Consider the following 12,919-nt stretch of genomic DNA (forward strand, 5'->3'; position numbering starts at 1 on the left):
GATATTGAATCTCAAAAATTCCTCTTTTGGACTATGTAGTCACCAAATTCCATAGTGCATGCTTGGTTCTTTTTATAGCAATGAATAGAAGTGATGGGATGATTGTGTGGATGTCCTCAAAAGATCTGGAGTTTAAAAAAAAAGAAGCATTAAAAAAAAGAAATGTTAAATGGGATTCAAATATATAATTGTTTTTTGGGCACTGTTCAGCAAAATGCAAAGTGTATTTTAATGTGGTTGCTTTTGTAAATTTAGAGTGTGAGTGATGCTTCCAGATTAATTTTGTTTTCACTGCAGCAAGTTGTTTTTATGAGGCTTATGATTGCAGTACAACATGTTTTTGCAGCTCCTCCAGTAACATCCATTCAAAGTTGCATGTAGCTTTAACTTTCTCTTCTCCTGGATTATGATTGTGGCAGTGTGCAGTGGATGCCTTGGTTTGTAACAAATTCTCTCTATCATAAACAAGTTCTACTTTTTTTTTTTTTTTTTTTTTTGAAGGAGGTACATTGTGGGGAGAACAGTCTAGTAATTGGAATCTGTGAACAAGATAAAAGGGTGTGAATATCACTGGAACCTTTTAGTAGCTGTGAAATTTTAAAACTCTTTGACAAGATTTTGAGTCTATCACAGGACATCTATATATAAGAAATTATGGTATATTTGCTATACACCTAGTGGGGGCACTCTCTGTCCACCAAAGAGCAGGTTTCATAAATATATTTATTCTGCTTTTCCACTTTTATATTATGCATTTCACTTTTCTTGTCATTTGACAATTAGAAAAGCATTTATTTTCTTAACATTGCAGCAGTACAATACAGAAAAGTCAATCATAATTGTTTTTTTTAATCTCCCCACATTGCACAAAGCCATTAAGATGCCTTTGGACAACAAGATGTTGAGATAAAAACAAACAAGCAAAAAAGTTTAATGGGAAATATTTTGCAGGGATATATGTTTGATTTAATAAGTGAATATTATAGTTTATGTGAAAAATCATCCAAGGGAAGAGTCATTTCTCAGGCTTGGTTGATTGCCCAGAGAAGCCAAGGGGATACATTTTTGGCTGGTTTAAATCAGTGTTGCTGTAATGGTTTACACTCCCTGCTAAGTGCCTTGTCCATCAGCTGGAGCTGACTGAGCTGGGGATTCCTGTACAGAGGGAGCTGCTGACATTTAAGGGAAGTGTGATTGTTGTCAGGGCAGTGATCTGCTGCTCCAATTCTAACATATGACTCCTACAAATATTTCCCTACTTGATCCTCTATAAAACCCTCTGCCTCCAAGGAAATAGGGACAGGTATTTCAGGAAGGAGCAATGAATTTAGGGAATGCATTCATCTCTCTTCATACCAGAGTAAGCAGACTTCTCATAACTGTGAGATGAGGCATCCCTATTGAGCAAACAAACTTTAATATTGAACCTTCAAGCTGTGTTGGACCAAAATTGTGGAGAGGGAACACTGTTAAACAGAGAGACATGGAGTCTGAACTGCTTGAAAGAAAGGGGTAGCACAGGTGGCTGATGGATTTGTCTGTCTTTGTGATTGCTCTGGGAAAACACAGGTGTTCTTCTGTAACTGGGGCCATTCTTAAAGACAAAGAAGAAACTGCTTCCCAAAATTATTCTTGAGACACCTGCTAGTTAGTTATTAGCAGCAAGATAACTTACATGTTGTTGAAACATTGCATGAAGTGGGGGAGAAAGAAATAACAACCCTATTCCAAGAATTGTAAAATCTGGGGCTTGTTTTTTAATCAGATGATTGCCTTAAAATGGTTTGCACCAGTCAATAGCTGAAAAGGCACAAGTGAATGGATTTGAGGAACAGCAACCTCTTAAATGCTGCCTGCAGTTCAAGAACCAATGTATTATCCTGTCCTCAGTGGCATTTATAAGTTAAAACACTAGTTGAGTTTAGGCCTGGCTGGACGTGTACATTTTCCAGGTCTTTTTTTAAATAACATCTCAAAAATACAATTTTTCACAAACAAACGTTTTGAAAGCTGCCAAAAAGTATGAGATAATGGAAGTTAAGGATTTAAAAACAATTTCACTTATAGAATTCACCTTCTTGAAAGAAGGTTTTTTTAAATAATATCTCCAAAATACAGTTTTTTACGGTGATAAAGTTCAACAAGCCAAAAATTTTGAAAGCTGCTGAAAAGTGTAAGGTAATGGAAGTTAAGAATTTAAAAACAATCTCACTTATAGAATTCACCTTCTTGAAAGAAGGTTTTTTTTTAATAATATCTCCAAAATACAATTTTTTACCGTGATAAAATTCAACAAACCAAAAATTTTGAAAGATGCCAAAAAGTGTAAGGTAATGGAAGTTAAGGATTTTAAAACAATCTCACTTATAGAATTCACCTTCTTGAAAGAAGGTTTTTTTTTAATAATATCTCCAAAATACAGTTTTTTACAGTGATAAAGTTCAACAAGCCAAAAATTTTGAAAGCTGCTGAAAAGTGTAAGGTAATGGAAGTTAAGAATTTAAAAACAATTTCACTTATAGAATTCACCTTCTTGAAAGAAGATTTTTTAAATAATATCTCCAAAATACAGTTTTTTACGGTGATAAAGTTCAACAAACCAAAAATTTTGAAAGCTGCTGAAAAGTGTAAGGTAATGGAAGTTAAGAATTTAAAAACAATCTCACTTATAGAATTCACCTTCTTGAAAGAAGGTTTTTTTTTAATAATATCTCCAAAATACAATTTTTTACGGTGATAAAGTTCAACAAGCCAAAAATTTTGAAAGCTGCTGAAAAGTGTAAGGTAACGGAAGTTAAGAATTTAAAAACAATCTCACTTATAGAATTCACCTTCTTGACAAAAATAAATGGGTTTCAGATGATTTCACTGGGTTGGAAATTAATGCCGAACGTTGACGCCGGTTCAACTTTTGGCAAATTTTGGAGCTACGTCTGGCCAGTGAGATGCCTTTGTGGAAGAAATGACACTGTCTGAGTGCAAAGCCTGGGTCTTTGTGGAAGAAATGACACCGTTTGGGGTTTGTCTGGTGTGTTGCCCAGGTTTTGTTGCCTGACCGACTCTCTGTGCCGTTCCAGAAGCAGCGGACGGAACACGCGCCGAAGCCGCCGGAGCCCGTTCCCGGCACGCCCTCGCCGCCCCCCGTGCCCGTGGCCGTGCCCGTGGCCGTGCCCCTGCCCCCCTGTGCCCCTGCCCCCATCCCTGTGCCCGTGCCCAAGGCGCCGGCCGCCGTCAGCCGCCAGAGCAGCTCCTCCAGCGACAGCGGCGGCACCGCCCGCGACTCCCAGCGGCACAAGCAGCTCCCCGTGGATCGTAAGTGTGCCCTGAGACTCGAGGCAAAAAAAAAAAAACCACACGTTGCTGTGTGTTTGGTGTGATCCTCAGGTTCCTTGCAGTTGTGTTTCTGGTGGGAAAGGTTTGGTTCTACATCCGTTTGCTGTGGGTGTGCGTTCTGACCCTCGGTATAATTAACGTAAAACACTTCGCACTCGTCCCATCTTAAATCACAGTTTTGGAAGAGGCCACTCGTCCAGAATCACTGGGCTGGAAGAGACCTTTAAGATTGTGTCCAGCCCATTCCCCAACACCTCAACTAAACCATGGCACTGAGTGCCACATCCAGTCTTTTTATAAACACATCCAGGGACGGTGACTCCACCCCTCCCCAGGCAGCACTTTGTCACTCTTCCTGTAAAAAACTCTTTTCTAACATCTAGCCTAAATTTCCCATGTCTGGGATCTCTAGTCAGTGTTTTTTAACACTGGAAATGCCTGTGCTGATATGCTAGTACACATTTTCCACCTGAAACTGCCCCATTACAACATAAATTGCTTTTAAGATCAGTTGTGTTGTATTCACACTTCAGTTTATGATCATCCATGTTTCTAGGTCACCTGCAGCATTCTGAAACACATCTCCAAGAGCACATGCAGGTCTGGCTGGTGCACAGGAACCCTGTTGTGATAGTTTTGTAGAGTTACTTTACTCAGAGCTCCCTGGCTTGGTGAAAGCAGCAGCAGCTGCCAGGCCAAGGAGCAGATTTGGTGTCCTTGTCCCAGGAGGACACAGGAACTTATTCCATACCTCTGTAGCTGGAAAAACTTGGTAATGTGCATCCAACAGTGTGAGGGTGTCAAAAAGTTCTGATTAAGACCACTTTGTTAATATGCCAATTGAGGCATGCTGAGGCTGCTGCTCTGTATTGGCTGAAAAGCAGAAAGGGTTGGAAAAGCTTGTTTGTAGTCAGTAATTTCTGTCCTAAATGCACTTTAGGCAATGTGATTGCTGGGCTTAGAAATAACTGAAACATGCAGGCAAGAATTTGCTGCAGCTTTTAAAGTAATAGCTGTGAAAATAATGAGCTTTTTGTAGTTCAAGAGCTGACAGCGTTTTGTATCCTCTGCCTCACTGCCTTACCAGCAAATCCTGCTTCCACCTCAGGTCAGAAAATGGCACTGAGCATAATCCTTGCTGGGGAAGGATTTGGTCCCTGTCCCCAGTGGATGGGAAGTGTGCCTGTGTGGATAACCCTGTTGGTGGAGTCTCTGATGGAGAACAAGCTCCTGCCTAAGCTCTGAACTCAGGAAGGCTCTGGGAGCTTTTCACCTAATGGACTGTCTGGCTGGAAATTAAATAGAATATAGAAGCAGACAAATAAACAGTTACAAAAGGTGTGGAAAGTGAGGGTGAATTTCCCACACACACGTGCACAAAAATGATAATTTTATTTCTGTGGGAGGACTTTGCTATGGCTGTGTCCCAGAATCCATGATGACCTTCTGTAGATGGAAAATGAGAGATCCATCCTGGCTTCAGGCACAGGGTGTGTGTGAGATGTGGAGAGCTGCTGCAGAGGCTGTGGTCACACACAGGAGATCTCACTCACTGATTCCAGGCACCACAAAACCCTCACAGAATGGGTGTCTCTGCAAAGGTGATGGGAAAGCTGCTGGCCAAGCACCCACCTGAGCCTGCAGAGAGCACTCAGAACCTGCCCCACGCCCAGGGCACCCTGCTTATTTCTGATAACCCATCTCACAGCCAAGAATCTCTTATCTAACAGCTAAATATTTGTCTCTTGGTACAGTCTTGGTCTAGATTAAGCATAAGTCTTTGAAAATCTGTGTAAATAGAAGGAAGATAGCAATGTTCTGTGTCCCTTCCTGCCTGGGAAAATAGCTGGTGCAAGCTTTGATAACACTGCCTGCAGGTTTTCCTCATATAACCCCTGCCAGATCTGCACAAATCACTGAGCTCGTGTCACTGGGCTCCTGATTCACCCCCAGGGTGGGGGAGAGGAGAAAACCCTGCACAGCAGGGCCTGAATGCCTCAAATATTATAGGAGATACTCTTCCCACTTTCAACCTGAGGCTGTTTTGGAAAAGAAAAAAGGAAATGGTTAAACCAACAGTTTTATTCTCTTTGCTGTGGTGATTAAAGAAATCATCCTAGAGGCCTATAGAAAGCTTGTTTTTATTATTTTAACTGGCTAGAGATCCTGATCCCTGGAGAGATTTTGAGAAAATATAAAAGGAAAGCAGAGAAAGCAAAAATGTTTCTATCTTGCACAGTTTTTCTTCATATTGAAGTTGTGTTGTTTTCATCTGTTCCTATCAGTGTAATGGGAGAAAAGGAATACTGAGTGCATTGAGAGGGTGGTGTAGTCACTGTTTGTGTATCAAAGTGAGAAGGTTGAATAAAGATCACTAAAAATATCTTGGCAAGGAAATCCTGAGAATTTTTAAGATAATTTGTTTGTCAGAGGATTTTTATAGTTGTTCCAATGTTGTGGCACAGAGAGTGTAACTGTGCAAAATCAGTATTTCTCTGAGCCCAAAAGGTTATTTACAACTTATTGAATTCTACCTGTTTTTGTGAAGTTATCCATATAAATTTTTATAGCAATTCTAAACAGTTCTCACTCTCATTATAATTGATCTTGTTGAAATGACTGAAAAGCATTTCAGTTTGTTGCCTGCAAATGATCAGCAACTGAACTAAATGTTTCAAGCAAATGGGTTCTGGGGAATAATGCATTCTTACAGTTTTGTTTAAAATGAATAAATAAATAAACAAATCTTGCCCAATTTTTGAGCCTCTGGTAAGAGCAGCTACCAGTTTTTTTAATTCTTTTTTTTTAATGCAAAGTGTGACAATGATTCTGCTAAGCAGCCGCTCCAGCCTTGGAGTGAATTCAGATTTCTCAAAGCCCTGTCAAAAATGTGATTGCTACAATAGCTCATTAGATGGAAGTTGATATGTGTCAGCAGCTGTGAAATTTTTGTGCCCATGTTGATTTGCACTAAAAAGTTTAACTTTCAACTAAAAACTCTTTGTGGAAAGTACTACCTTGCCACTGTGAGCAATCTTGCAACCTTCCTCATTGTTTTCTTGTTTTAATTCTTAAGCCCTCAGTTCTGTTTGAACAAAAGGGAGACTGTGACAATTGAATAACCCTCCATTCCCATTTTATTCTACATTGTCACACTGCTCTGTGTCTCTCTGTGACATCCAGCTCATCTGTCCTTTCTTTTTCTTAGTTGAATTCTAAGTCTGGGGGGTTTTTGTTTGTTTATTTTTGCTTGTTTTGCAAAGAGAGGATTTGGAATATGGAAATGTTCTCTAGGGAAAAAAGGGAGTAATGATTCAATCAGATCGAATGAATTCATCTTTAAAGGGAAACAAAAAAGTTTATGATTTAAAGTGATATCCAAGAATTGAAGGGCTTTGATGAATAACTCCAGTGCCATGTCTCCCCAGGCAGGAAATCCCAGATGGAGGAGGTGCAGGATGAGCTGGTGCACAGGCTCACCATCGGCCGGAGCGCTGCCCAGAGGAAATTCCACGTGCCACGGCCCAACATCCCCGTGGTGAACATCACCTACGACTCCTCTCCTGAGGATGTCAAAGCCTGGCTGCAGTCCAAAGGATTCAACCCTGTGTGAGTCCCAGGGCAAACGCAGCAAAACTTCTTCACATTGTTTTCCTGCCGAGAAGTAGGATGTGATCCAACCACTTTTTTAATTCTGGCAGCCTCCTGAAAATCCAGATATGTCAGCTGCACTCTTAGAAAAATTAATATATTTACATCTGTACTTATATCTTTACTTATATATATCTATATCTATATCTATATCTATATCTATATCTATATCTATCTATATCTATATCTATATCTATATCATCTATATCTATGTCTATATCTATATCTATGTCTATATCTATATCTATCTATATCTATATCTATATCTATGTCTATATCATCTATATCTATATCATCTCTATCTGTATCTAATCTATATCTATATCTATACCTATACCTATATATCTATACCTATACCTATATATCTATATCTATATATCTATATCTATATCTACATCTAATCTATATCTGTATCTAATCTATATCTATCTATCTATATCTATATCTATATATTTCTACATCTATTTATATTTATATTTATATTTATATTTATATTTATATTTATATTTATATTTATATTTATATTTATATTTATATTTATATTTATATTTATATTTATATTTATATTTATACTATACTTATATTTATGTATTTATATATTAAAATATATGTCAATGTGGTTATAGATCTACAGAATCTAGACATATTATATTTTATAAATATATAAATTATATAGTATATAGATACAGTGCATAGATATTTTACCTTCTTTCATAAAAATGTACTTAGATACCCAACTGACTTTAGTAGTCCTGCTGCATAAAGTTTGTTGTGAGTTCAGCAGCTCTACCCAAGGCAAGGTGGGATGAAGACAATGGGATGAACACAACCCATGTGGCTCCCCTGGGCAGAGTGGTTTTTCTCATTTCCTGTCTGTCCCCTTGCTGTGTCCCCAGGACTGTGAACAGCCTCGGTGTGCTGACAGGGGCTCAGCTTTTCTCCCTCAATAAAGAGGAGCTCAGGACTGTTTGCCCAGAAGGCTCAAGAGTCTACATCCAAATCACGGTACAGAAATCTGCCTTGGAGGTATGGACAGCTCTTCTCACTCACCTCATTCTGAGCATGTGCAATTACATAACTCCTCCTGGGAGGAGTTTTTTCTCAGGGCTCATCACACTGATAAGCATTCTTTTTATTAATTATTTGTATTTATTGTATTTATTGTATTAATTCATTGGAACAGCATTCATCAAAACACCAGGTGAAATCTTCCCCACTTCTAAAGGTGCCCAAAACATTAGAAATAGCAGTCAAGTTTAAAATGTTTTGTGGTGTAACCAGGCTGCAAGAGGATAAAATCAGCCAAAAAGAGCTTTGGGGAAAACAATGGGAGAGTAAAATGTCCCTATTATTGTTTTTTGCTTTGCCTAATGCTTGGACAAATACATACTCATGACAATTTTGGTGGTGATAAGTGAGTTTTGCTCTATCTTTATAGAGGAGATTTGATTTATAGGGCATATATATTGATTTATAGGATAGAATGAGCACACAGGTGGCCTTTCAGGTCCAGCACCAGGGCCCCTGCACTGAAGGGAAAACACTGGACACTGTGCTAGCAGAGTTTCAGAGCCAAGGATCAAATATTGTGGCTCTGTGTTTATTGCTCTGCAGCAGTTTGCTTTAATTAAAGAAGTATTATCCCTTAAACACCTTAAGCTTATATCCAGAGCTGTGCTAAGGACAATTCTTGCCAAATTTAAACCAGTAAAATTGGAGATGCATCTACTTTTTTTTATTTATTTTTCAACTTGCTGTGGCAAGTGGAGAAATTATCTAGATGTGAGATCAACCCAACTGAGAAGTTATATTATCCACATCCTATTTAAAGAAAATCTTGAAGAGGTTTAAAATACTTTTCTATCCTCTCCTTAAGCTGAGACTGTGTCACTTAAATGATTTTAAGCATTAACTACCAGGCATATTTTTAAAGTCAGGCTTATGATGATGCATATTTTACACTTTACATGATCAGTGTGGATCAGAGAGCATCAATTTCTGACACTGTCAAATTTGCTTTATTCCCTTCTTCAAGGGAATTTTGACATGGAATTTCAGAATTTATGCAATTCCTGGTGGCTTTAGCCTGTTGTTTGCTGAATTATGTCATCAAAGGAAGTTTCATCATCCTTTCTCTCTTATAATAGTATAATATAAAGCATTTCAAGCTCATCAGTCATGTTGTCAGGGAGGCAAATTCTTTCAGCTTGGGCTGCTCAGTTATTCTCAGAAAAATATTTGTATGTGACCTCTGATAAAATATGTTGTTGGGTATCTGCTGATGGTTTTTTGTGCATGATTCAGCAATGGGTGCTGCACTTGTTCTGCATCTGAAACCAAGAGGGCAAGGACAAGATGAATTAAGAGAAGTAAAACTGTTCTCTCACTTTCAGAGAGTCACTTCTAGGCCCCCTGCTTTGCTCTTCCACTCTGAGAGGAGAGCAATGGTATTTTAAGTAGAATTAACTGTATTTAATTTAAACATTTTCTATATTTCTGCATTTAATGGATATAATAGGGCAAATCTATATTAAATGTTATAAAATTAATAGGATGCATTTTCAGAGGATTTTCCCCTTAACAGTCCTGAATTTTTTTAATAAATGTCAAAAGCAGTTTCTGCTTCCTTATTCAGAGGCTATTTTGGAAGCTGATTTTGAAGTTTTGAAGGTCTTGTCATGGCCAGATAATACAGCAGCAGATACAGTTTATAATCCCCTGGTTTTGTTCAAAGTCATGCACACTTGGGGAAGTTCTGCTCTGGTTAACAGGTGTCCTGGCCTTGCTAATAATTTCATTAATGTTGGAAAAGCAATGTTTGCAGCTGGTTCAGCAGACCTGGTTTTCACTCCTAGAAGGTGAAATAAAGCCTTGTCCTCACAATACTTCACTGTTGCTAACATTGCAATATGGTCCAATTTCTATGGCTCTGCTCTAAATTTGAAATCTGTTTCTGAGCTGCAAATGCCTCCTGGGGAATTGTGAGAGAGCCTGAGGCTGAATCCTTACTCAAGTCTTGCCTATGTAGCTCCATGTGCATATGTGAGTTTTGTTTTTACATAAATCCAAACCCATCAAGGATCTATTTTCAGCTTTTTAATTTCTAAATATTATTGCCCTGACTTTTAAGTGTGGAATCCTAACAAACTCATTGAGCTGTAACTCTGCTTTTACTCAAGCCATATTTTATCAACCCCCTAAGTATACAGCACTTCCAGGGGGAATTAAATGTGGGAATTAAAGATGCTCAGCAGTGCTGAAAGACAAGCTTATGCTTTTAGTAGTCTGCAGATTTATTTCTGGGATATATTTAAGGATAGTGTAAATACTTTCCTATTGGAGCTGCAAGGTGAGTTTGTTCAAACAACTGTCTTAACAAAATGCTGGCAGAGGAATTTCAGTACCTGTCAAAGCCACAATAAACTCTTCTCTTTTCTTTCTAGGCTAGCAGTGGTAGTTCAGAACTGCAAGAAATTATGAGAAGGCGGCAAGAAAAAATCAGTGCAGCTGCCACAGATTCAGGTGTGGAGTCCTTTGATGAAGGAAGCAGCCACTAAATGTGTTTTCTCTTTTCTTTAATTCCATTGTCCATAGCATTAAACCATCCAGCTTTGCTTTAGGAAGCAGTGAGGGGGAATGTCTTATTGTATTGTAAACCTAACTAGCCAATATAAAGAAAATTGACTGTAGTACCCACAGAAGTACCAGCTGCTGGCTCCTCACCATGAAAAATGAGCAGATGAGAAATGCAGTGGAGATTGCTGGCAGGTGAAAATATTGGTACATGACTCATCTGCACCCAGGGATGAGTCTTGGCTTTATGGAATTAACGTGATGGATAAATTGGACACGTCCTTGTTGGGGATTCATCTGAGGGAAGCTGAGCCAGCAATAAAAAAAACACTTGAACCCTTCAGTAAAAATAAGATTCTGAATCCCATCTCCTGCTGTAGTGTGCAGTTATGTCTTTTTTGGCTCAGTCCTTCTTGTCAGGCATTTGGCTGCAGGATGTTTACTTAAGTTGTCCAGCAAATGTAGAGGAAATGTTTAGGGGATGAAGAGCAGCTCAACACAGACTGAATCTTTCCTGCATCACCCCCGAGATGTTTTATTACTAATGATGCTGTTTATAGCAAAATAATATTCTGTACATTGATTTTATCCATATTTCACCTGTGATGAACTATAATATTGCACAAGAAGGAGTAACTAGAAAATAGTAACACAGCCCAGCTCAAAGTGGTGATGAGATCTGCTGTAGCCATGCAACAACTCACAGTCCATTTTTTAAAAATATAATTGCATTTTTTTGTCTGTAACTTAACCCATCAAAAAGAACAGTGTATAACCTTGATTTCTCTGTGTGTTGATCCCAGATATCAGTTTTTCCTCATGCAAAAAGCCTTTGTAATTTCCTTTATAAATGTAATCTTTAGGAGAAGTGGATTCCTGAAGGCAAAACAGGGGAAAACAGAAAAGAGAAACATCCCTTCCAGAAAAATGTTATTTTTGGAGATGCAACGATTTTTGTCACAAAATGTTCTGTTTCACATGGTCATGTGATTTTATATATAATATATGTATTATATATAATATATAATATCACTTAATTTAGATAAATTTAATCATCTAGTTTGATTAAGTTTCATAGTGCCTTTATCACATGAATCAGCTTAAAGTCTGCAATAAACAGTATTTCTTGTCTGTTAAATTGTTGTATCTTTGTGGCTACAAAGACAGTATTGAAAAAAGAAAGTAACCTTGATTTTTGCCATTAGTTTGCTTTTCCTCTGCATACAAGGGAAAAAAAGAATCTATTCATTTTTCACAAATGAAAAATTAAAATCTTAATAAAGGTGTTAGTGCCATTTATTGTAAATGTCCTTGCAAATGCTACTTCTGTGTGGTTGGTTGTGTGTCCATCTATTTTTTTGCATTTAATATGTATTATTTATGCCTTATTCAGAAATGGGTGATAAACCCCATTACCTGAAGGGATAAGCAGGATTGTCTTGGGCTTTGGTTGGTTGGTTTGTGTCCTTTTAATCACAGTTTTTAAACTACTCATGAATTAACAACCAAGTACTCCTGGAGTTGTGTTTGCCCTTTAACCTTTGCTGAACTTATCATTATGATTATGATTTCTTTCTATGATTTCTGTGAGATCTCAATGGTGTTGAGACAGATATTTCCCTGTTTGCTGGAATTTCCTTGGTGGTTTAAAGCACTGCAGGGAGCTTCACCCTCATGCTGCTGTGCAGTTTTTGAATTTCCTTTTTGTTGGCAGTTGTAAGAAATCAGGAGATCTCATTTGGGGTTCCTCAGATGAAAAGAAAATGTTTTCTGTAAAATATTCCATGGTTTTAATGAAAACAGCAGTAAAATGAAGCATTTAATTCAAAATATTTTCTCTAGAATTTGAACACTGAGGCTCATTTTTTCAATACTAATATTTTAGAAGGAAGAACAAAGCAGTTTTTAAAATGCCAAAATCAGCTCCTTATTAGACCTTTGATAAGAGGAGGTAATTTACTGTTTTACTGCTGTGAATCTGCCTTTTCAAAGGGAGGAGGGAGGGTGTTTTAGCAACCTGTGTTCACTCAGCAGCTGCTTGGGACACCATGGGGAGAGCCCAGCACTGTGAAACCTCCCATTTAATTCAGGAAGAGCATTTCTAGGCAGTAGTGATAGGTGGAGCTGTTTACTCACCATCTAGCAATTCAAATGTTAAACAGGGCTTTGCTCAGACAAACGGGGATCTGTGAGATTTTTATACAAACTTTTATTGCTCCAAAGCATTGAATTGTATAAAAATTAGTTGGTTTTTTGTATTGAGTGGGTTTGGGGAATAAGTGTATATATTCTTGACTGATGTGTGAAATGAATGGTTTATGAAGGAGTAGAGATATTATATCCAAAATGATAATGGTAATCT

The 12,919-nt window shown here is 38.0% G+C and overlaps 1 protein-coding gene across 7 annotated transcripts in view; it reads left to right on the plus strand.

Annotated features, from left to right (window-relative positions):
* EPS8 (epidermal growth factor receptor pathway substrate 8) overlaps nucleotides 1-11,852 on the plus strand; it is a 119,140-nt gene extending 107,288 nt beyond the window's left edge. For 6 of the 7 annotated variants that reach the window (XM_056482478.1, XM_056482476.1, XM_056482482.1 and 3 more), the window contains 4 exons: nucleotides 3,078-3,312; nucleotides 6,762-6,942; nucleotides 7,881-8,010; nucleotides 10,428-11,852. In XM_056482478.1, coding sequence (XP_056338453.1) covers nucleotides 3,078-3,312; nucleotides 6,762-6,942; nucleotides 7,881-8,010; nucleotides 10,428-10,541 — 660 coding nt within the window. In that variant the 3' untranslated portion in view covers nucleotides 10,542-11,852. The remainder of the gene's footprint in view (nucleotides 1-3,077; nucleotides 3,313-6,761; nucleotides 6,943-7,880; nucleotides 8,011-10,427) is intronic. The other variant, XM_056482481.1, reaches the window with a different exon arrangement.
* Nucleotides 11,853-12,919: the final 1,067 nt, after the last annotated feature.

Source organism: Oenanthe melanoleuca, chromosome 1A, assembly GCF_029582105.1.
Source record: "Oenanthe melanoleuca isolate GR-GAL-2019-014 chromosome 1A, OMel1.0, whole genome shotgun sequence".
NCBI classification, from domain to species: Eukaryota; Metazoa; Chordata; class Aves; order Passeriformes; family Muscicapidae; genus Oenanthe; species Oenanthe melanoleuca.